At 43.5% G+C, this 25,021-nt stretch overlaps 2 protein-coding genes across 3 annotated transcripts in view; one reads left to right on the top strand and one right to left on the bottom strand.

Annotated features, from left to right (window-relative positions):
- MRPS18A (mitochondrial ribosomal protein S18A) overlaps positions 1–5,034 on the top strand; it is a 22,440-nt gene extending 17,406 nt beyond the window's left edge. The window contains exon 6 of the mRNA XM_038133038.1: positions 4,230–5,034. Coding sequence (XP_037988966.1) covers positions 4,230–4,374 — 145 coding nt within the window. The 3' untranslated portion in view covers positions 4,375–5,034. The remainder of the gene's footprint in view (positions 1–4,229) is intronic.
- Positions 4,355–25,021, bottom strand: RSPH9 (radial spoke head component 9). Of its 2 annotated transcripts, none has more exons than XM_038133036.1 (5): positions 24,617–25,021; positions 24,277–24,439; positions 23,451–23,580; positions 22,731–22,883; positions 4,355–6,563 (listed from the first exon to the last, which is right to left on the bottom strand). In XM_038133036.1, the coding sequence occupies exons 1-5, from the start codon at positions 24,841–24,843 to the stop codon at positions 6,403–6,405; spliced, it is 834 nt and encodes a 277-aa protein (XP_037988964.1). In that variant the 5' UTR covers positions 24,844–25,021; the 3' UTR covers positions 4,355–6,402. The 2 variants fall into 2 exon arrangements, with proteins under 2 accessions (XP_037988964.1, XP_037988965.1); XM_038133037.1 differs by having other exon boundaries at positions 22,737–22,883; positions 24,617–25,016.

The following is a 25,021-nucleotide window of genomic DNA, read 5'->3' as shown; positions in this document are numbered from 1 at the left end:
AGAAGATGGACATAGAAAACAAATTAAGTTTACCCTGTCAGTGCAGAATTACTCCCTACAGTTAATTTTCCTCATGTTTGGGCCAGTCTGGGGCTTTCACTTTTTCCAGGGGATCATTCCATGAGCAAATTTGTCATGCAGCCAAGGATTGTTCCCTCATCCTCAGCCTGTATTCTCCCTTTCAAAACTTCCTGCTGTTATTTCTGCATTTGTTCATGCTCCAGCCTGGCATGTTCCAGTTAAGTGCTGCAGCAACAAAGTATTTTCACTAGCCTGTGAGGCTGAAGAGGTTCTAAGCGATTTCACCAGCATTGTGTTGGGTGACAGACTGTTCCCATACTCCAGAGTTATGTATGTGCAGGTCACCACACACCAGAACCATTTGGGAAACAGTCAAGCTCAGCTGTAGGTCAAACGTCTTCCTTTCAGTAATGGAAACCTGAATATCTCAGCAGTTTTCTTTTCATCATGGAAGATTTTGCATGGAAAATGTGGACTAACAGTCTATCCAGAGCAGTCCCTGAATTCAAGCCAGCATCTAGATGCTCTTTTAATATGAATATAGCACTCACGTTCTTCTGGCACATCCAAAGTATTGGTTAAAACACAACACTGTGTTGTGAAGTTGTTCCCTATCCAAAAGGACTAGGGGATATCACAGGTTCCCTGACTCTGGGGTCTGTCAGCAAGAGGTACTGTAAGATTATGGAGTACTTGATTTTGAGTGCTCAGCTGCCGCTCCATTTCCAGCTTCCTACTGGAAGAGCGTAACTTGGCACAGATAGTATCCAAGTCAATCCCACCTCCATCACCTGAACTGGAGGAGTTGTTCTGTGTTAAGCAAGCGGCAGGCTCCCTACAAATTCCTCATGAATTACAAAGTTCTCAGGCTCTGTGGACACCTCTCGTCCCTGGGAGCAGAATCTGGTTTCCCTACTATCAGCATTTCACTCCAGCAGCATGTGGTTCCTCTCATCTGCATGGGAACTGTGTTGTGCATAGCATGTGTATTCAAAAGCAGAGCCAGAGGGGCTGCAGGTGAGCAAAGCCAAGAGGTGTCATGGGAAGGGATGTGGCAGGGAGGAGGCAGTCTCGCCAGCACTTTGATCGAGTGCTTCCTGCAGTCTGTAGCCTTCTGCCTTCTGCTCTTAATCCAAACAAAAGCCATATTGAAAAAATTCTGTGAGGGTTCAGAAGTTCAGACTTGAATTGTACCAACATGGCCTTTACTTGAGCTGTGTATGTGGTTTTCCCATTTCCCTTACCCTGCACATGAAAGCCTTGTGCCTACTCCTAGGTCTAAAGTGGCAGCCTCCAAGTGGGAAGGCCTGCCCACTGAATAGAATCCATGAAAACAGACTTCCACATGCTACAGAGATTTTAGGCTATTACAAAGACTGCAGGTGAATTAACCACAGTTGTTTCCATCCTGATTACATCTTGCCATTTCCCATCAGGGAAATCCCACCAGAGTTGCTATCATGGGTTTTTTTGCATAAATTTGTGCACTTAGAGACTAGGAATTCTTGTTCTTGCTCAGGACCCTACCATAGTCAAGGGGGCAAGCAGAGCCCTGAGGTGAGTCACAATTCCCAAGACTGGCAGTTATGTCCCCCTTGCCTAGAGTGGAAGCTCTGCACACTGAAGTGTTAGGTGAGGGCACTGCAGACCAGCCGCATTTGGCATCCACCTGAAGAGTCTGTCTTGAAAACTTTCAGCTAGTCGAGAAAATTCAAACACTCTGGCAGTGTGTGTTTATAGGTGCTCATAAAAACTCCCCCAGACAACCTTATTTGATAACAATGAAAAGTAGGGGCACTTGGTGAGAAGAGGGTGGACCCTACCTTACATGGATGGCAGAGCTTGCAGGGAAGTCCTGTGTGTTGAGCTTTGAAGCTCTCCTCTGTGGGTTTTGTGGATTGTTTTTACTCACAGAAAAAAAAATCCAAATCTGTGAAACCAGTAGGAAATGGAGTTAGTCAAAGAGGAGAAGGAACTTTGTAGACTGACTGCTCCCAGGCATCAGGCTTTTGCACTGCTGAATCAAGGTAAAAAAAAAAAAAAAAAAAAAAAAAGGCAGCAAACAAAATAGGACAAGTTTGAGTTTGGGACAAAGCAAGTATTAAAAGCCCTAAAAGCAAATGTGCTCCAGGAAGGGAAAGCGTCCAAATGTCTGTTTCAGCTAACAATGAAAAGCCCCAGCCTGCAGTCCCCAAAGGAAGCCAAAAGCCTGGACCAGAGGGCTGGATTAGACCTGCTCAAAAGAGAAATAACAAAAGCTTTAAAATCAGGCCATTACTAAATCCTCCTTCCTATGCAGAATTGGGGTGTGCACTTCCAGCCCCCACACAGAAACAGAGGGATTTCTTAAAAAGCCACTGTCTGTCTAAACCTGCATACAGCATTGATGTGTATCTCACATTCACTACTCTCCCAGTGAGATCATTTATTATCACAGGAGCACTTTCCCGTAATCGTGTGGACACATGACCAGAATTGCACTTGGCACATTGATGCATTAAAACAATTTGGGATTTTTTCCCTCCTTTTCTGTAAGTGTAGTCTTGCAATACCAAAATTTGTGCTACAGCACCCCCCTTGCAGCAAGGGGAATATGAAAAGGAGGACCTAGCCCATGTGCTCATCTAATACCTCTACAGCTACTCCCAAAGAAGCTGCCTTGCCGTGGTCCTTTGCCAGATTCCAAACTGGGGGCCTGTGTTTGGTCTCTCTGAACTCCCCTTGCATGAGAAATTAGAGACCGGAAAGTCTCTCCTACTTCCTGTCCTGATGCTGTTATGTAAGGGATTCCACTAATGCACTAGTATAGCATTACAGGTGAGAAAGGATGAGTTTAATGCACGTATAGGAAAACAAGTGAATGGATCTTGCTATGTGTTGTCACCCAGACCCCTCCTGCTGGTGCTTCTAGGTGTTTTAACTGTCGTAAACTCCTCAAAGCAAAGCATTTTTAAAGTGGCTTGATTTCAGAGGCAGAATGCTCCGCATGTGATTCATTTTTCAGTTTGTGCTGTTAGGGAGTACTGAGGAAGAAAAGTGCTAAATGGGCTGCTGTTCTGCAGTCTGTAGCTGCCTGGCATAGCAGGCGTTCTTTGTAGCTCTCAAGAATGTGCCAAATGCCTTCAAACAAATGTCTCTGTCCAAAGTTCTTAATATCTCAAATTTGCACGATGCAAATAAAAGGTAACAAAGCTTTTTGTGGGAAGGATGAGTGATTGAGGTTACATTAAGACCACGGGATTACTCAACAGAGGCATGCAAACATCGCTGGACAAAGTTTATCAGTCTGTTCCAAATTCTAATTTGTTGGAGCATTGTTTGTGCCGATTATGCTAAGGTTTTACTTTGGATCTTTATTGTCTGAAAAGACTCCTCTTTCTCTAAGGACCTCTATTCCCCTCTCTACTGGTAGCAAAAGATTTAAAGCCTAACAAAACTCCAGGCCACCCAGCCACAGGGTAAGATTTCCAGTAACTGATTCTGGATCTGAAATCCTCTGCCTGTTTGCAAAGCCAAGTCTAAAACTTCAAATGGTAAAAAGCAGAGGATATTTGCCAGACACTGCTCCTCACAGAGATTTGTAGTTGTGATGATAATTCCATTTTAATACATCTTACACTGTAGGTGCTGACTTCCTGCACTAGCAAGCTGTAATAGTACTGTACAGAGAACACTAGAGCAAATATGGACATAAAAATACAAGACTAGTCCACAAACCCATTGCATGCAAAAATAATAACTAATTATCCCCCCAAAGTAAATTTATTCATTTTTAGAAGCTTTCTCACAGAATTTAGCCTTTGTAATTAGTTTACCTTATTGAGACCAGCTGTTGAAATAACACTTCCCCTAGAGGCTGGATGCATTCAGTCTTGGACTTAGTTGCAATGAAGGGATTTGGCACTCCAGTTTAGCTGCAGGTGGACGACTTGCCAGCAGCCTCAAGACTACACCTGATTTGTTTTGTGAAAGTGGAAGCAAACAGGTGCCACTGGGTTCAGTAGAGAGATGAGCTTAGAAATTCCAAAACAAACAAAAATTCCTTTCCAGTGGTCTGTTCTGAATTAAGGGAGTTCTGCTCATGGTTATTCCTTTTATAAAGAGGCGTATTAGGGAGGCAAAGACTATAGTGCCTTGCTTCTGCTTCAGCTGGAACATTTTCTCAGTGTTCAGTCTCAAACTGAAATGTGTTTGTGTTGTTTTGACAGGTACCTGACCCGCTGGCCCGTCAGATCTGCAAAGCCCATTTGGAAGAGGGGCCCTAAGTGGTGCAAAAAGCCCTTTCCAGTCGGACACCCTTTGCTGAAGGATAATGTCAAATATACACAAAAGCCTCTCTGTTTAAACCACTAGTGGCTAGAACTAGCATAGTCAGTAAGCACATGTTGTCCACTATTCTGCTGGGGTTTTTTTCAAGTTTGTCAATATCTTCAATTTTCTTATTCCAAAATTGTCTTTAGTACTCTATATTGTGTCCAGCTGTGATCTTTTCCTCTAGGAGAATACAAGAACCATCAAAGCAAAGTTCAGTGTGCAGGATGATTTGACGAAGGCAAGGGTCAAAGACTTCTACCTCAAAGCCAGAAAGGATCTGTAGGCTTTTGTTTCTTTATGTTCCACAGATAGGTTTGGAAAAGGATGTTTCCTTCTCTTCCCAGCAGTGAGTGGTGTTTCCCCATTAACGTGGGTTTCAACTCAGATTGGCCTCATTTGGGCTTTTGTACCTGTGACACAGATGGAAGAAAAATTTCTCTGCAGCACTGTATTTTCTCAGCAGTAACAGAAATTGTTCCTGACTACTGAAATTAAATTTTTTTATTATTATCATCTGTACTATCCATAATTTTCAGCAGAACACCTGTGGCAGTGGCAAACAGGTGTGTGTCTTACATGTCCCCTTAAGAATTCTTGGCTTGTGCTTCACTCCTGAATCTGGCAAATACACAGTGTTGACATCCTTGATGACCGCCTGTTTTTTTTTTCCCCCGGCAAATAAATTTTTCATAAATCTTCCATGTCAGTGATATGGTTGCTTCCTGGGATAGTTTGGAACTGATTATCCATCCTGTAACTAAAAGGTGCCACCATTTCTCTCCCTGTGTAGTACACATACAGATCTTCCACCTACTGACCATTGCTAATTATGGGCCTAGTATGAAAGGCTCATTAAATTTATCATGGTCATTATTGTTTTGGCTCCATTTCTTTGGTATTTATCTGGGGGCTACAAATCAATACAAAATTTTTATGTACTACTATGCCAATTAACCTTGTATTGCTTTTATTGGAATCATCTGCTAATACCATCAGCATGGACAGGAACAAAAGGTAAGGATAAACCTGTATTATCCAGGAAATCAAATTAGATTTAAATGGTTCTTTTTAGCCTTATTTTGTGAAATAAAAGCCCTAGATTCAGCCCCTTAAGCTGGCCAAGACCTTTTGCTTTGAGAGACAGAGCCAAGACTTCATTAACCATACTGAGATAAAATCTCTGGCTGACTGTATCTGTTTTATAAAGCTTTGAAAGCTACAGCCCTTCAGAAAGGAAAATATTTTTCTTTATTCTCATACATACAGAAGTTACTCTGTCTTCTAGCTCAGGTAGCTCTGCTCAGTGAGCTTTGCTAAAGGAAAAGTCACTGGATTAAAGCATTGTCTTGAGATGAACATAAAAAAGCACATTTTTCAAGACCAGGTGATCCCTACAGCTATTTTTTTCCTACAGTTAAGTCACAGGAGCTGGAAAGACCCCTCTCATTTTGGTGAAATCTTAACATCTGAAAAGCAAAATACTCTCTTCAGTATGCCTTTCTAGAGTTCAGGGTTCAATACAAAACTCCTACAGTATACATCAGCTTTCTACCCTGACTCCCTCTGCTTTTGTCATTCATAGATGACAGCAGGTATTCATTCATGTTTCCAAATTAGTTCTTGTGTAAGCAAGGTGCTTTTGTAATCAGACAGATGGCCTAGGTTTGATTTCTGACCTAGAGCTTGCCTGTCAGGGAAGAAAATGCCATTTGTTACTATCTAAAAGATCCGCAATGACACATTACAGGGAGAGCTTGGGGCTAATAACGCCAAAGTTGTGTTCAATCCCCATATGGGCCATTCACTTAAGAGCTGGAATCGACGAGCCTTGTGCGTCCCTTCCAACTCAGAATATTCTGTGATTCTCTGAATTCCATCTGGAGTTCAGGGAGGATTGCATACAATGAAGTCCTAGGAAAAGAATCAGGGCCAGCATCCAGGCACAGAAGAATCCTGCTCAAAGTGCAGAGGTTTCACATTTTTATTAGAACAACCACTAAACAAAATTTCCTAAGTATAAAATGTAAATCTTTCCTAGTTCTTGAATCCTTCTCCCAGACACAAGAGTCACAGCATGAAGGGCAGATCGAGATTCTTCTCACCAGTGCCGAAGTAGACGTAGCCAAATTGCTTGGTCATTGGGACATGGTAGAATGTCAGTCCCAGCCACAGCAGGCTCCGCAGCACCACCACAGTGCCTCCCTTCTCCAGCTGGATACTCCAGGAGCCTGTGTAAGAAGATGTGCAAGTGAATCACTGGAAAAGAGAAAGGGAGCAGTACTCCTGCAGCAAGTTCACCTAAGCTGAGAGAAGGGCTGCCATGGGTTCTGCCTGACCAGTTAACAGTGTGCAAGGCTGCACTGGGGCTTGTGACACCTGAAAGGAGGGATGTAGGGGAGAACATAAACCTCAATGCCCTGTTTTCCTTTTGTCAGTCCAGCACTGCAGGCTGCCCTCGTTTCCAGATGTCTGTCTGGGTTCACATAGTAACATATTCCCATGGCTATGGTGGTGATGTCGTATGCGTCACAGGAAGGGACCCTCAAGCTCCAGACTGGTATAGCTGATCCCCAGGAGAGGCTGCAGCTATTCTTGGCTGTATCTGAGTGGGCAGCAGTTACTCCAACAAGCTCTGCCACCTACTTGGTGTAGCTAATAGCTATAGAGAGCCAAGATGAGCTATAGCAATCCTGCATAGGAATGAAATTGTCCTTAAAATAAACTTCTAGCATTAGTAGTGGGAAGAGAAAGAAGGTGCTTTCCTCCTTCAGGGAGGACTGGTTTCTCTGCTGTAGCAACTGGAAAAAAAAGAGAAAATGAAAAGTAGGGTATTTCCTATCTGAGAAATATATGGAAAAGGTTAAGTCTCTCCAGTCTTTCTTGGCTCCACCGTTGAAGAGGATGTGCGTGGTAGGGGCAAAGGGATTAGTTTCCACATTAATTTTGTTTTGGCTCCACAGAAGGGGTTCAGAGCCAGTGTGAAAATGCAGTTTCTTCTGGATACAAGGAGCTCAGAGCCTCTGAGTATTTATTTTGCATCTGACATGACAGCTTGGGAATTGTGCCAGAGGGAGGGGGCTGAAGCATCAGCTTGGATTCAGTGCTGGAGGGCTAGGAGCTGCCAGGAGAAGAAAATACCAGCTTCAGCACCAAATCAGTAATATCTAGAGGCTACAATGTAGGGAAGAAGAGTCCTACTTAATCTCAATCTAAAAAAAAACAGGAGAAGGCCCAAATTAAAAAAATGTGGTTGGAACTGTCAGGCGACCATTGGCCTAGAGTCAAGCAGTCAGCCTATTTGTACCCAAAGCCAAAATCTGCCAATTCCAGAATAAGCAGAAAGCACATAATGTGTTGGGCTATTTAGGCAATATTCATCTTTGTAGATAATTTTAGGCTCATTAATTTTAGGCACACTGATTTATGCTATGATTCATGCTTACTCATGTCACGGTTAGCCTGGGGAAGGGCTTCTGTGATTGCTGTCAGCTGCGTGTCCTCCTGCTCCCACTCACTCGTGACTCTTGGCCAATTTTAGTCACATCCGACAAAGGGCTGAAGGGCTTTAACACCCCAGGTTCCTACAGCAGGTCTCCCTGGGATGTGGCCCAAGGGCTGACTGCAGCTCCTGGAGCTTTAGTCTGCCAGCAGCTGCAAGGAAGCACACGCTGTCAGGCCTGCCTGGCAGCCGCGAGGCAGCAGCTAGCTGGGCTATCCATGTTCTTGCAGCCTTGGGCTCTTGTGTGCTCCCTCGCAGTAGATGTTGTCTCACGTGCAGTTTGTGGCAAACTACGGTAGCTGAGGGAAGGAGGGAGGTTGAGGGGAAATGTTAATGTGGTGGCCACAAAATCAGAAAGGAATAATACAATTCAAAACCCTCTAAAACCAGGTGTTGAATTGTGCTGCTCACCTGTTACCTAACTCTTCACTTTGTATTTCCGTACTTCTCAAATGTTTCTTGGCCACCACTGTTTCCTCTGCCTCATTCATTAGCAACTTCCACATGTTTGTTATACTATAATATGCAAGTCTTGTGTCATCTCTGATCTGCTACCTTTCAAAGTACCCTCTTCAGTCATGGGCCAATGTGGAACTCAGTGAACAGCAAGAATACCTACCTCCTTCCTGACAGACTGGACAGAAGTACAAAACAGACATGCACAGTCAGGAGATTTCTGCTTTGGAGAACTTACTTCTGACTCACTCTCCTCCACATTTTCACCAAAGACAAATAACTGGGGTTGCAGTAAAGCAGAGGACTACTTTATATCAGACAGTCAGTACAGGTGTGTGCCATCTTTTCACCTTCCTTGCACTGTGACATTGTTTACACAAGTCCTAGGTACAACATGAGCTAATACCTTCACAAGCAGTGGTTCCACATACAAGGCAACCCCAATCTCCCATCCAGTCTCTCCAGTGACTCTCATATGGACACAAACTGGCCTGGATCTTTTTCATACCTGGAGTAAAAATGCCTGTTATGGTTCAGCCACTGGGATTACAAATCCTGACTGAGGGCATCTGCATGTTCTTAAGAAATTCCATCATTGGATAGCATGGATACCCAGACGAGGAACACTTCGCTACAAGGCAGATCATCCAGTGACTGAAGCACTACAGCCATTTGCTGTCAAAGGACAAGCTTTCAGTTTCTTGAACTATGTCTCTAAAAGTTTCCAGCTTTTGCTAGTGACAGTAGCATGACCATGTGTAGGAGTGTTGATCAACAAGTAGCAGGCAACTAGGTCTGAATGTAACAGTGACAAGTAACTCTCAATTTCTCCTTTGAATGACTGCTCCCAGCACATGGTTCTTCAGCTTGAATTTGTATAAATGACCTACAAGTCTTTCCTTCAAATACTGCTGGTACTTGCTGCAGCTTTACACTCTGGTTTGTGGGGAAGGTGATGACAACACGCTGTAAACTTTTCGTAAAGTTTCTCTGACAAAAAGATAATGCAATAAGGAACTCTCATTATCTTTGATTTAGGACCTCTGAGAAGCAAGTCTGTCAAGAATAGGACTATGCCTTGCCTTGCTGGGTGGTGAAAACCTTTAGGGATTATCTAATTTGTTAATGCCTCTCAACATACTGGAAGCATCTAACAATCTGGGTACATGTGATAGCTTGTTTATATATGTTCACCTACACAGATGAACCCTCTGCCCCAAACCACTTACACAGAACAGAAAGAAATGCCTGGAGCATGACAACTGGGAAAGGTAAGAGGGAAAACAGGGTTTTCAATGCTCTTAGGAACTGTATCTGTATTAGACTTCTTTTTGTTGGATAAATTCACAGAGGAGGTAGAATAAATCAAGTTCAACATAATTAAATCCCCATATCTGTGCTCTGGGGCAATAGAGTACACGGATCCATGATCTCCTCAGAACATTTACCCACTGACACAGGCTTATCAATCTCAGCAGAGTATTCATCAGCAGTTAACTTCGCTGATCAAAGGAACTTCCCATCCACCTTCACACCTGGCAGAAATGGACAGATACAATTGAAGATGGCTCCATTCACTTTCATGCTACGTCTTTGAAGGCTGTGATGTACAGTTTCTACATTTCCCTATCATCTGTCCAAGCTGCCAACTCTCAAAGAGCTCGAATTTGTCATTTCATAAATGTGAGACCTTTGGGGAATATTAATTATTATTGTTATACTTTCCAGCTCCTCTCTGGCCCTTCATTCTGCATGTAGTTCTACACAAATATGAACATTAAACTTCTGCTGATGCTGCATAAGCCTTCCTGTGAAATGAGGGCCTGTACAAAAACAAGCAGGTTACGTAAGGGCAATCCCATCTGGACCAGCACAACATAGGTTGAGCACAGGAAAAAATTACAAGAAGCTGTCTGGAACAGTAATGTCATTTTCACTGGCATCCTGTTTTCAGCCAGAATGATGATTAATCCTGGAGCTGCTCTTTATTCTGCAGAGCCAAAGAGTAACAGCAGTGCCACCTTCCACCTTCTAACTGGACTACTAGAGACATTTTTCTATCCTAAACATCAAAGGTGATTTTTTCAATATACTTTTCCAGACTGGACTTTTGCAACACACAAAACCCATTCAGAAACTGCATTTGATACACAATGCTGGTATATCTTCTAAGAAGAGATTACCTTAAAGTTCTGGAACCTCTCTGGGTTCTTTGGACTTTTTCATAAAGGGAAACAATTAGAATCCGTTATTTCATTATTTTCTCTTTCCTCTCCACACCTCATCACATCAGCTGTATTTGAGGAAATACTGCATAAAACAAAATTTGAACTTGTGAGACATGGAGAAAGTTGTTCTCTCAGAAAGATACAGGACACTTGTGTTTCTTTTATCACAGCTCAAACCTCACAATACTCAAACAGTATGCTTTTTTTTTTTTTTTTTGGGAGGGCCCACCTTTCTTGTCAGAGTTTGAAATATTGATGTTGTAAATCACTCTAGAAAGTAACTAATGAACAGTATGCAATAATAGCTTAAAATAAATCTTTTCTTCCTTAAGAGAAAGTCTTAGAAATGCATTTAATAATGCAACATAAAAAGGAATGAGAACTATGAAAATTAAATGCTACTTTCATCCATTTTTTTTTTTCTTTTTCTCTCTTTTGTTTTTTAAACTTCTGTGCTACTACAGATGGCTGTTGGGGTAAAACCATCACATAGATATCTTCAGGTCTGTATTACTATAAAAATGTAGAATTGGACTGCTGGGTCCAAATCCTTTCCATCATTGGCTGAGACTATTCCATGGCAGTCTCTGTGTCAGACAATATATCTCTTACTGAGAGTCTGGGAAGCTCAAACCACCAGTCTGTAAGGTACACTAAGACTCCTAGATAAAAGTTGTCAAGAAAAAAAGATTTTAAAATATTGTTATTTGCATTGGAGACAACACAACTAAAGCTAGGAGACAGCAAGTTAAGGTTGGATTTCCTATACTTAAATATCTAATTTTAACTTGCATCTCCATGTGTGCTGTCTCTAAATCAAGCAGCAGAGTTAACTGCACACATCATGTAAAGCTCACTGAGGTGCAGGGAACTGGTCATTGCTCTCACACAAGAGATTCCTACCAGTAATACTGCTCTAGTGAGGTTCCCAAAGTTCAAAATACATTTCTTAAAAGACCAAGTTAATATTTAAGCTGCACCCAGCAAACTTAAGAAAGCCAAGCAGGCTTTCTGTGCTGAAACTATTGCCTGTTGCTGCTCCAGAAGGGAAGGGAGGGAGCTGCTGTGTGGGAGGAAAGAGCATGGGAAAAGCATCTGCTGGATGAAGATCTGGAGCTTCCTATTCCCTCTTTGGATCAGGCTGCAGCCTCCACCCCTCCAAACACAGGCAGGAATTCTGAGGAGTTCCTTACATCTTTCCCAAACAAGAAAGTGCTTTGAAGATCCTGATGCTCACCCCGTGTTAAACCACTGCCTTTTTTATGGCCCTTCAACAGCTGCCAGAACACCAGGGCTGAATTTCAAAAGTCAACCTCCTTCTCAGCTTCTTCTTCCTTTCCAGTCGCCAATAGAAATCCCTGTCTCATCCCCCATGTCTGCCTCAGCTATGGGCTGAATCTTGTAATCCACAGAAGCAATAGGGTGTGTGAGACATGCTTTTAAACAAAACCTTTCCAAGAGGGCTGTTTGCAGAACTTTCCTGCTGTAACTGGTCCACTTGCAGTATGACCTCTCATAACACTGCTGCTTTGGAGGTGATTCAGCAATGCCTCATTTCAGTGCAAGCTTGAGAAGAAACAGCTTTAAGAGCTAGACAGCCTGATAGAGAGGCTCCACATTGCAAAAGCTCACAGAGGGTCATAAAAGTGACATTATCAATTCTTCTTCAAAGGAGGAAATGTCTCAAGGGAAAAGCAGCCACAGCGTGGTTGCACTTACCATTAACACATTATGCTGCCACAAGAGCAGGTTACAACATCTATTGCTGCAGTTAGTCCTGAGTGAGAGTGAAGTATGGAGTCACAGGACAAATATTAACACCCAGAGAGGGGCAACATAACCATTTCCCTCTGCAAAAGCAGCCGCTGCTTGGTTGCATGACCCCAGGCACTTAAAGCTGACAAAGCCTCACTACACCCATGGGATTTAGCTGCCGTTTCCCTCCAACAGAAAATCCTACACGGAGAAGAGCTTCCTACTTCTAATTTGTTGTCTGTAGGAAACAAAGACAAATTGCAAACCAGAGCAGCTGTAAGGAAAGGTCACCGTGCTTTGGCTCTCAATAAATTGTGCCACACAGACATTTCACACACAGCCTATCAGCCATAAGGACACATCCAAACAGTCCTATGTGGGGCCCAAACTCCTTCGTGCCACTTACTGGCTGCAAACTAAATCTCTTCCATTTGCTTGACACACCACCTGCACCCCATATGTTAACACTGCTGTCAATATTTCCAATTCCCCATATAACTATTTAATAATAATTAAATAAAAACACAGACTGGTTGCAGGTTCAGTACTATTTTTAAAAGCCTCCAGAGCCAAGAAAGCACAGCTTACAGTCAGATGCTGCCAAGCGGCTCTTGCATGGTCCTAATGTCTGCCATGTCCTTGACACACACATACCACCATGCCCAAAACCCAAAGTAAAATAGTCATACTTTAGAGGCTTTTCCTTTCCATTATCCTCTCCCACTGGGGATGCCTCTGCAGTAGAAATGATTTGGACAGGCCCAGGCCTTCTATTTACACATGAAGAACCTGTTTTCTGGTGACAAGGAAGACCCAAGGGATTGGGTGCTGTCCCAGATACATGGTATTCAGGTACCTCCAAGTAAAAATGAAATTCAGGCCATATTTAGATATTTGACAACAGTGCTGCTTAATCCAGCTGAAGCAGCCTCTGCCCTCAAACGCATATTCCCACCCTCATTGTTCTTCCATCATAGAGACCACAAAAGTGTTTATTTACTGCTCAGTGAGTCAGGTAGGGAAAATAATCTGGCTGAAAAATATACTAGAGAGAAATAACACTATTTTTCCAGCTGGAATCTGCACAGCCAGCAATGCCAACACAAAAGAAGGGACAATACACAGAAATAAATGAGCACCAGAGGATGGGAAGGATTGAAAAAGCTAGCACTGAAGTAATACACATCAAATTAGAGCCTCCCTTGTAGCCCTGTTAGTTTGCCCTTTAGTCCTAAATCCACCTGATAAAACAAACAAAACAAAACAAAAGGATTCTAACTGAGAGAAAAATGTAGACTGCACAGAAAGCATTAGAATAAAGACTTGAAATAGGGCTGTGCACTAGAGGAAACAGCAAGACCATATGCAATCAAAACTTATAAGGAGTAGGAAAAACTGATCAAAATCCATACTATTTGTATTCTGACAACTACAGTACAGATCACTGAATCTTGGGTTTTCTGTAGTAAATTTAGAAATCTTTCAGAGTGGCAAATCACCTCCTTCCAAAGCACAAGTTTATGCTGGGTCTCATCACACTCCATATTTCTTGTTCAGCTGGTCGCTGTGGAAACGTTTTTGGAGCGTGCCAGGAGTCACGTAGCATCTACCTGGGGAGCCCCTGCATTAATCCGTCACCTTCGTGGGTTCCTCTGATACCATTGGTTGGTGGGAAGAAAAAGGAGTCTCTCGCCCCTCCCTGCTCTGAATGAAAGACGCTTCCTCTAAATCTTGCTACAGGATTTCAGGCTCAATTCAGCTTCTTTGGGGCTTTTGTCACCAAACAAATGTGATGTCTTTGAAAGAAAGATTAACAGTTTGATGAAAGGATGCAATGGGCAGCTTTGTTCTAGCCTGCTTCCCCTAGAGCTTTTGGTCACTGTCACTTTCTTACCCACGGGAGAATATCTGTCTGACTCTCAGAGGAGATTATGGCCACCTTGTAAGATTTTTCCTCTCCTGGTAACAAAGCACTGGCCACTTTGAGGAGGTGATAATGATGAACGGGGGCTGGATTAGGGGCAAAGAACCTCACATTGATCTCTGAATTCTGAGAAAACACAAAGGAGTCGATGCTGGGATTCAAAACCCACCAAATGCTTAGAGCACATCCAGTTCGCTCTCCTGCAGGAGGGGCAAGTCCACAAGCCCTGTCAGTCCCCCAGTTGTAATTCTTACCTCATCATCAAATTAGCAAGGCTAGTTAAAAGAGCTTGGGATGAGGAACAGATGGCACGGATTATAAACTGTTGATGTTTTTGTACTAAACTAGGTATGAATTCTGGACCAAATTACCCGAAGAGTTTACCAGTTTCTGAGAATAATGCCACACTGAGCATTTCCACATAGCACAGTGCAGTGCTAATTCTGGACAAAAAAGGCTAAGCATCTTTTAATGCCTGTGATAGCCTAGCTATTTCTGCTCAGCATAAGTGCTGAACAAATATACCCGAAGATGAACTGTCCCTTGTCCTTCTCCCTTTACACGCTGCCACACACTCCTTCATCATGCAGATTTTCAATCCATATGATATTTGTGTACAGTAAACAAGATGATGCTAACTGGCTTCTTCCTCTCAAAAGCCCTGTGGCCAAATGGGCAGCAAACAGCAAAGCAAAGCTATATGCAGGGCTGGCACCAATGCCAATGACTGCACAGGCAGGAGCTGCCACTCCTTGGAGCCCCTTCAGAAACAGATCACTCTTAGCAAAAGTCGACCTCGTTCTGACTTCCGTGACACACAAACTATCCTAGGATTTCCCCCACAAGTAATTTCTTATCATTCCCTAGAGAAAAGGTTAGGCCAAGGCAGACTGATGTGGTGAAAAACCTGCAGCTTCTGGTTCTATAAGGCTTTACCAGCATTTCCCATCATTTTAGTAAGAAGTTCATCTCCTTTTTCTGTCCAAGGAACCAGGAGCTTAAACGGAGACAGGGTGGGTCATGATTTCTTTCACTGAGGAGAAAAAAACCTTTAAATAAAACCCTTTTCAACCCTGGAAAGTTACTGCGAAGACTCTTGCTTCTGTCCTTATTCTTTCCCTACAGCAGTCTAGAGGGTGAAGGACTCCACCACAGCTCTCAGTGGATGGGCAGCCTTGTTCCAGTATAAACTCATCCAAGGTCTGACTAAACAAGACCCTGAGGTGATATAGACCCAGGACCTAAAAGCAGTGAATATGCTGCTTTATTACCCATAGACACAAAGCCCAAGGAAAACAGGCTCCTTTCCAGTAACCAAAGCAGACCATGATCAGCCAGTCAGAGGCTCTAATACTAGCTGGCCAGGAGTCCTCCTACCGTGCTGCCACAAGAGAGGTTCCAGTCTGATCTTGAACTCCTGAGCAGGCAGCTTGTAGGAGGGACAGCATCCTGTCTTGCCCCCGGGCAACTTTCTTGGGTCACTGCAGGAATGGACTTAGCAGCCTCTACACATTACTGGTAAAAATTAAGAGTGACCTTACTTTTGAAGAATGTAGGGGACATGCTTACATATTGTGTATGTCCATTCACATGCATGGGATCTCTAAGGATGCTGAGAAAACAATTGAAAAGCTTAGTGACCATTCCAGAAACTGGCTAAGCTTGAAAGGGAGGGAATGTCTTCTCTATACCTACAGTTCAGGAGGCCAGAAAACCCCACACAGTCTGGAAACTCAGGAAATACCTTTTCCTTGATTTGATGCTGCTCTTGGTGATTTTCTTTCTCATTTTACTTTTTCGTGGTTTCCTTTTCTGTGCTCAGCACTGACAATGCTGGCACCATAGTGCACCCTGCTGGAAGGCAGCAGCTAGTCATCCTGGAATTATATATAGGGATGGCCGACTTCAGTTTGAACAGAGAAATTCAGGTACCAATGCTTTTACTAACAATCCACTAAGCCAGCCACTGGGTTCGATTTTCACATCAGAAATCCTACTGTTCTGATGCACACTCATCTGGTTTCCTCATTCTCTAACACTGTATTTTAAAGCTTGTTTGTCAAAACTACTTGTATTAATGTCAGGTAACTTCATGGGATTCTGTAGCTCAGTTTCACACATTCACCAAGCCTAAGGATCACATCTCCTAACGAGGAATGAGGATAGCTGTGAGCCATGCTAGGTATTTCAGTCTACATTTTCGCTACCTCTTTTTATCCTTGCAAACATCAAGTATTGCTCTCTCATTTATTATGAGTCTTTTAGTTTGGATTTCAGTGAGACAGCTTGAAAAGCCTTGTCCCCGTGTGGCTCTTGGCAGGCTAAGGAGTAAAGTGCTCTTGCTCTCGGCTTTCACAGAGCTGGGGAGGTGCTGCTTATTGTTAAGCAACGAAAGGGGAGGGCTCAGGTCACATCTGTGAAATGTTAGTGGAGAAGGGAGGCTGGGTGAAAGTAGGTGGCCAGCACAGCATAGCACTTCGCTGGATTTTGCAAGGCCACTAGGGAGATAGGCAGCCATTTGTCTTAGAGCCCTGATAAAGGGCCCTTGCCTCTGGTGGCTGGCTGGGGGCTGTAAATACCTCTGCAGACACAGACTCTTCAAATGGCTGGAGACCGAGGCTGATAGGGGATTAATCGCCTTGAAGGGAGGAGGGAGGGGGGAGGGGGATCGAAAGCAAGTTAATTAGCTCTGTTAATATATGGAGATAAAGCAGGGTCATGCCTCCTGGCCTTCTTCCTTCCTGCACCCTGACTTTTGGGACAGCCATGATGGGGCTACCAATATGGCCCTTGAGAGCAGCCAGGGAAACTATCTCCCACTTAGCAATGCAGCCCCTCTATCTTCAAGGACCCATTAGGCATCAGCTTTTGCTAAACCGATAAAGACTGTGCTAATGAACCTCAGATGACAGGAGGTTACTGTTCTAACCGAGGCACTGTTCAGCAAGCTTACAGAAAAGCTCGTGCTCAAAGTTTTCAGCCAAAGAAATGGCCACAAATCCCTTTGTCTGTAATGCTGTATGAGGAGTGCTCCAAAACCACTGCACTTTTGGGTGAAGAAAAAGCTACAATCCAAGTGGCTGTCACTTTCTCCACAGTGGAATGGTAAAGGAGCTGGACTGATCTTCTGTCTAGGCACTTCTTCTACCCTACCTTCATCTTGAAATGGCAAGTAGACAAGACTCACTGATTCACCCTGCCACCCATTTGGACTGATGCTATAAAATCTCCCCCAGCAATAAAGATCCACAATGGCAGTAAGTCAGGACTCTCCTCAGCCTTCTTTTGAGCCCTCACATATCATAGTTCAGAAAGCAATGCCAGCTGAAACGAGCTGACTTGCACTTGGAATCCATTGTCACCTCTGTGTTACTGTCACTGACAATGAAGAAGTCCAAACTGAAGATCACCCTCCATGGCTGCCATCAAGTTTATGGCCAGGCATACCAGGAATCTGGACTCCTACATACCACTGCCCATTAAACTGAAGTCACTTACGCATATCTGGGACTATCAACTTGTATTTGCATTTGACTGAAACACAATTCCCAGGAAGACATCCAGCATGATGTTAAGATACCAAGAGACATAGGCTCATCTATTACCCTTGCTAACTGGTAATTTTTTCACTCTTAGAAAGTGTATCTCATTGTTCATTTTAGTTCTGGATATAATTTCTAGCTGCTGATTCCTGTTATGCCTTTCTCTGCTATAATAAATAGGTCTTCAGTACCTAATACTTAAACTCCACAGAGTATTTACACAGTGTAATACAGCCATTCTCACAGGCTTTTCCTCAAGATAAACAGATTGAACTGTTTATGTCTCTTACCAGCCCTTGAATAATTTTGTGACTCTTTTCTGCAACTCTCCAGTTTTTCCATGTGCAGTAATCCAGTTATGATTCCACTAACAGTATATGCAAAAGTAAAGTCACCCTTGTTCCTAGTTGCTACACCCTTGTTTATGTATCTGCAGATCAAGTTACCCTTTAAAGTCTCAGAATCAGCCTGGGAGCTGATGTTCAGTGGGTTGTGCCTGGATTTCCTTTCTGAGCCACAGTTTCTATAATACAATTCCCAAATTCTGACTTACAGTCCTTACTTTCCTCATGTGACTTTGCAGGCAGGTATGTACACCAAAACATACTGTATTTAAGTAAGCCTTATTTTCCAGATCTCTGTATCCATCCTGCCTTGTCATTTGTCTCTCCACCAACCCTTTACTTTTAGATCATTTATAAATAAGTTGAAGGATATCAATATTGGCACTGGTCCCTTTCTGACCTCTCCCAAAAATACACCCATTCACTGAATTCTGAATCACAGCTGTTAAGGAAGATTAAATTTAGGGGAATAATTCTGCAATGCCACGATTTATTAAAGATTATTATGCCACAAGCCTCCTGAGATAATGATTTCAGAAGTAACCGATCTGACTCTGTCATTTTAATGTTTTTGATCCGCAGTAAATGTTGTTTAACTCTACCCTCCCTTAGCAAACAGACTGAAAACTGTCTGAAACAGTATTTTATTGTCTTTGCTTAATGCAAGTCCATATTCTTTCCAAAAAGAAAACAGAAAAAAATCGAGCTCTTCTGCCCTTCCACGTGCTTATCAGCCTTTTTATCATCACCATTTAGTGACAGCTTCCAGTACCTTTACTATGCTTTCTTTTCTTCTCAATATAGTTTAAAAAAGTATCTGACTTACCGTTGTCACGGACTACTCCAGTTATTCTGGCTCCTTTTGTCATTCTCTACTCATTATAAATTCCAATTTATAGCAATCATTAATCACTCCAAAGCTTCTGCATTTCCTTTTGTATGTCTTCTTTTATTCTAATTTCTACTCTTAATCTACAAGTGAACTGTGGTAGGTTTTCAGCCAAAAGCAGCTATTTACTGACTGGGGGTCATGACTTTTGAAGAAAGTCTTCTCATATAAATCCTATTTCCACTCATCTTTTCCTATCTAGACATACCTCCCCACCTACATCAGTTTTTAGCAGTGTTCTGTTATTTTCCCTTATCTCCATACCAAAGTGATCTGATTCAGTAATCTGTAACAAACCCTCAGAGTCAAGTTATTGCTTTTCTGAATTGCAGTTTGAAAGCGCCAAAGACCTGAATTCTCCATCCCTTGTCTCACTTCCTTCCAAGCTTTCCATTCTACACTCCTACCTCAGGCTTTCACTCATCCCATTTCTTTATCCTTGCAGAATGGGGCACAGTCTGATCTGATATCAGGGTCACACTAAGATCAACCTTCCTCCTCCATTTTCACTTCCCCGATTATTATCAATGCCTGAAATGTGTCTATTATTTCATATCTTCACAACATTAAGTCATCAAGTGAAAATGCTGTAGGCATGCTAGGAATTATTGCTATTTGCTTTGCCATTCCATTATCTACAAGCAGATGTAAAACTGCCCCAGCCCTAAGTTCCTGAAATACTATGTCCAGGGTTTCAAACTCCATGCAGCAGAAAGGACAACTCTGGCAATGTGCCAGCAGCTGAAAGGCCACATCTAATTGTGCATAAAGTTGAGCAGATTGTCTGCTTAGACTAGAGCAAACAAGCTTATCTTTAATGCAGACATATGGCCAGCAAAACCTACAGATCCCAGCATGCAATGTTCTGGCCAGCTGGCCATTTGGATCAGGATTAAGCATTGCATGATCTGATACTGTGGTGACAGAAGATCTGTATCACAACCCCTCCATGTTCATGCTGTCGAGACAAGGTTCTCATTTCCCACTTTTCTCTAGAATAGTTTTTAAATTGCATTTTTTTAAAAAAAGCTAAGTCAGTCACTTGTCTGTGGGAGCTGAGACACCAAGAAAAAAGCAGACAGAATGATTAAAGGAGGAGCAGCAACATGTTCTGAACTTTTAAAGTGCACAGATAACCTGATAGACACACAGACAGAATCTGGAACCTGCAAACACCACAGATATCACTGGTAAAGATAAGAATGGCAGACAGTTTTGTTACAAAACTCCAGGTTTTCCAATTTTGCACTAAACTCTGCTTTTACCATTGTTGCCTTTATTCAACCCAGTTTTAACTTCCTTTCTTCCCACCTATCAGCTGTCATATAAAATGTTCTCTCTGCCTCCAACTTTCCATTCTGTAAGACACCTCTGCTCTCCTATAATGACACACCATATATCTTATGACAGTTACCCCCTTGACAGCCATCACAGATGCTAAGCCTCCAATTAATAGAGAAAACTATTCCAACAGAGTTGTTACTTTTAGACAGGTTAAAATCAGCCCTTGATCTCTCAGTTCTGTTCTTTAGGTCTTTTAAGATGCTTGGGGAATTTAGCCAATGCCAGCTGGGAGCGTCACTCCAATGTCACTTACCCCTAAATCACTTCTTATGTATTTATTGAGAAAAGAGAAAATTCTAGCTTCAGTCACAATTCTAGATGCAATAAATTTGAGAATTTCTACTTCTGCTCTGACAATAACTTTTCAAGACAAGATCTAACCAGGAAAGGCAAGAAAAACTTCAGGTCAAAATGAGAGGATTTGCCAGAGCTATGCACAACATGTCAGTAAATAGAAAAAGCATTGTCTACTTTTTCTTTTCTGTCAGAACCAACCAACATGCACTGTCAGAACTCAAGGAAAGTAATCTGAGAACCAGACTCTGAGTATCTCACAACCAGGAGTGAATGTGGCAAAGCCATGCTGATAAAATCAGCACAAAGCCTGTGTCTGTCCTGGGTTTCCCCCCCATTTTAACAAGCAACCAGTATTTTTAGGCAGACTGAATGCTTGTTAAAGGCAGCTGGGTTGATCTTTCTTTAATGTCAGAGCTCCTATCTGCATGTGACAGAATGCAATTAGAGAGGCTACATGCCTTGCTGATCCTGTAACCAATTCCTGTCCTACCTCCCTCACCTCCCTCAACTTATCCCCAAATTTCGGACAGAGAAGGCAGAGCTGCACAGGCACCATGAAGAATCTTCCCTTGCATTAAGAAGCACTCAGCTGCACTTTAACTCAGGTAGTCTTTCAGAGGCAACTTTTTTAAGGATACTGAAATCTGCACTAACAGCAACATCCACCCAGGAAGGGGCTAAAGGTTCATGCTTACACAGACGTCAATCTGCCACAGGAACACCATCACAACAGTGGCACAGTTGAGCCCCACTTTCTATCTGCTACCAGATAAAATACAGCTACAAGTCGAATTTGATTTTAAGACTTTAACAAAGCCACCATCTTCATGTCTAACACATGGTGTGTCTCCCTACCACGAGGGAGGGAGGGAGGGAGGGAGGGAGGAAAAAGAGGGGGGAGCAGTGGGAAGGCAAACAGTAGCAAAACCTGAACTACCATACAAAACTGCCGCTAAAATTTTCTTAGGAACTATCTAGGATCTAATCCCTCTTGCCATTCTGCTTTGAGTCAAAAGGGTCACCTCAATGAGCCACTGTATGTAAAAATGTGCAGTCTGTCCAGACGACACCTCTGGAAAACAGCTGCATAAGGACACTCCCAGTAAGTTGAAGAGTGGTCTAGATTTTAGCGTTTTATGCTCTGTCAAAAATGTTCAGAATTCAGGCAGGAGCTCACATTCCCAGTTCTTTTTTTTGCCAAAGGGATGACTGGGAGGAGGGGGTAAGAAGAGAGAAGAAGGGAGGGAGAGAGAATCTGAAAAGCTATTTACAACACTGGCAATTCACTGTCATCCACTCAATTCCATCCGACACAGGTCACCTAGGATCCTATCCTACTACTCCTCGACAAGAATAAAATAAAAAAAACCTAAGTTTGGATTGTATCCCTAGACTCTCCCTAGACAGAGAACATGAAAACACTTGGTCCAATCCAAAAAATTGCAGCAAATCAGCAAAACCAGACAAACAACAAGCCGCTCCCATCTCTTTAGAGAAGTATCTTGCCAGAGGTATCCCTGGAAAAGACTTTATATATATTTGCAGTTGTCCAGCAGAACAGTAGAGATGTAAAATGAAGATACAATCCAGTATACCTGTATTTTTTTCTCCTTTCACGGTGTGTAATCCTGCCACAGTGCTGACTATTCCAACAAAGTTTATCCAAGGAGCATTTGAATTCAGCCTCTTTGAGATATCAGCTTGGTGTTAATGAGAGCCCATTTAGATAAAGAAGAGAAAAACTGGGTGGAACAAGAGGTGTGAAATACTTCAAACCACATAAATTCTCTCTATCACTGGTGGCGTTATCTCTCCCAATAGGGTCACCAGTTGTCACAGGCTTTACAGGAGTCAGGAGGGAATATGGCACTGAGGCAGAGTGTGGCCAGACCTGTTGAGAGGAGGTGACAGCCCTGGTACACTTACATCTTTCCGTTTTAAGCATGTAGAATTGCTTAAAACAGGAAGTAACTACAATATTTAGTAAAGGATACAGTTCCTTTACAGAGTCACAGAAGCTTCTCATACCACCTCTACAGTAACCCACACCAGTCCCCTCAGTGTTACGCAAACTTCCCTATTGCCTTCCCTCTCATTGCATCCGTTGATTTTGCTACCTTTACCTCGTGGGATATCATGCTCCAGAGAATCTAGAAAGTCGGTGGATGGGTCCAGGTCAGCCTTTTCCAGCAGGGTTTTATTCTTCAGGTTAGCAGGCTCAGTGAAATGGAAATAGGAACTTAACTTTTTTGCCTCCGCCAAAGACAGACCTGCGAACAGCCATTGGTGAACATTACTACATACGTGAATGAACTAGGGTAACATTCACTATACTATCTAGTAGAACATGGTCTCTCTAATGCCAACAGCCCAGAACAGAATCACAATCTTTCTCCAATAGACTCCACAGAAGGCTTGTCAGAAACAGGTGTCAGCACTCCCTGATGCTGCGCATTGAAGACCATACTGACTGCAGCCCCAGATAACCAATGGGTACTGACTTGAGGACAACTTTCTGTGCCCATTTGGTCATATCCTATATCTAAATGGGCAATTCACTACTTCTACAATTGCTAAACACTGCCATAAACTACAATTTATACAGACAAATTACTCAGTTTAATGACTCAGAACTAATATTGACTCTTTTCCCACCTTCCAGAGTTGAATCATACACCTGAACATTAGTGGCACTGGATTCTCTCCTCCCTGTTCATCTTATCCAAGGGTAAAAAAAACCCAACTGAAATCAAAACATCAGTTAGAGAAAGTCAATTTAATTTACAGCCTGTATGATCAAAGTACAGTTGATCCTGATAAAGACAATCAGAATTTACCTTCAAAGTGTCTGTTTTCATGCACAGACCCAAGAGGAGTCTTCACAAATGCCCCCCGGGGGACGATGCCAACTGCTCTGTCTATCTCTTCAATCGTAGCTGTGAGGCGGGCCTCCTCCTTCATCACAGGCTTTGAAGAAAAATAGGGAAATCTTAAAGGCAGGGCTTTCCTTGTTTTCATTTCTGAAAATAAACTTGAGGTGACACAAAGGACTTAACATCTTGGAGTCCTAATGGCAGTAAGAGGACCTCAAAAGACATTTCATAACATAGGACAGAAAACATGGTTAGGAGCAGACAGTTTAGACTGACCAGAGATCTAACTATCCATCCCTTCATCTGTTCTTTCCTCCCTCTCAATTCACCTACTTATGACTTACGTATTCATTTATAAAGAATGCTGCCTGCAGTTACTATTAAAACTTCAGAAACTGCAGTGAAGATCTGTACCAGTTGTGTATAATAAAGCATATTTACTATTTCTGAGGCCTGTTGAACTCCAGCAAAGACTGAAGTAAGAGTTCAATCAAGAAGCTGTTGCTACACAATGACAGCGAGGAATTACAGACAGAGTTACAGACCATTCTGAGTTGGAAGGGACCCATACGGATCATCAAATTCAACTCTTAAGTGAACAGCCCATACAGTGATTGAAGCTGCAACCTTGGTGTTATAAGCACTGTGCTTTAACAAGAGGAAATTGTGTATCCTTTTGCCTGACCACACGCTCATGCTGCTCATTACAAGCGGGGAGAAGCCACCACCTTCGAAGTGTGAGGGGCACAAATGTAGCGAACAGAGGTCGAAAACAGTTTGCTGTATTTACCTCTTTACCATTTTGAACCAGTCTTGCAGCAGCTTCTGCGTTTATCTCAGCCAAGCTGTACTCAAAAGAAGGATCCCCCTGAAAGCGGCCCTTCACCTCCTCAGCCAGTGCAAGCATCTCCTCGGTGGCTGGCGTCAGGAGGCTCCAGTCCAAGCAGTTCAAGCTGCCAACGACAAGCGCGACTCAGGGCCGAGCCCGGTAAAGAACAGGGCTCGAGGCGACTTCGCCAGGCCCCTGAGGGCATTCCCTGAGACTCCCTCCCCAGATCCGGACAGCACCCCCGACTCGCACAGCCCCAGAGCGGCCCGGCCGCTCCCCGCTCCCGGGGCGGCCCCCGCACCTGTACAGGCGGCTGCGGGGCGCGGCGCGGTCGGGGCCCAGCCCCTCGGCGATGTAGTAGGCGCCGCGCACGCCCTGGATGCAGCCCCAGAACCAGACCCGCTCGAAGCGGTAGTCGCGCTGCAGCAGCGGCAGCGAGGCGCCCAGCGCCGCCCTCCGCTCCGGGCTGAGCCCCGCGCCGCCGCCGGCCACCAGCGACAGCGCCGCGGGCAGCGACAGCGCCTCCATCGCGCTCCGCGTCCCCGTTGCCGGGAGACCGCGGCCGCCCGCCCGCCCGGGGTCACCCCGCGCTTCCGCCGCAGCAGCCACGGGCCGGGCTCAGCCCACTCCGTCCGGGGCACAGAGACGCTGACGAACAGCATCCCAATAAGGATGCGGTTTGGGTGTCTGCCTGCGCTGTGTTCCT

This window comes from Motacilla alba, chromosome 3 (assembly GCF_015832195.1).
Source record: "Motacilla alba alba isolate MOTALB_02 chromosome 3, Motacilla_alba_V1.0_pri, whole genome shotgun sequence".
Lineage (NCBI taxonomy): Eukaryota > Metazoa > Chordata > Aves > Passeriformes > Motacillidae > Motacilla > Motacilla alba.
This window is presented reverse-complemented; position numbering and strand designations above follow the sequence as displayed.

Bases quoted from the DNA above. Each gene is read 5' to 3' on its own strand.
- RSPH9 (XM_038133036.1), bottom strand. From the start codon at position 24,843: ATGGAGGCGCTGTCGCTGCCCGCGGCGCTGTCGCTGGTGGCCGGCGGC. The intron at 22,884-23,450 runs GTAAATTCTGAT...GGCTGTTCGCAG, and splicing joins TGAAAACAGACACTTTGAAG to GTCTGTCTTTGGCGGAGGCA. The intron at 6,564-22,730 runs GTAGCAAAATCA...CTTCTTACACAG, and splicing joins TGATATCCCACGAGGTAAAG to GCTCCTGGAGTATCCAGCTG.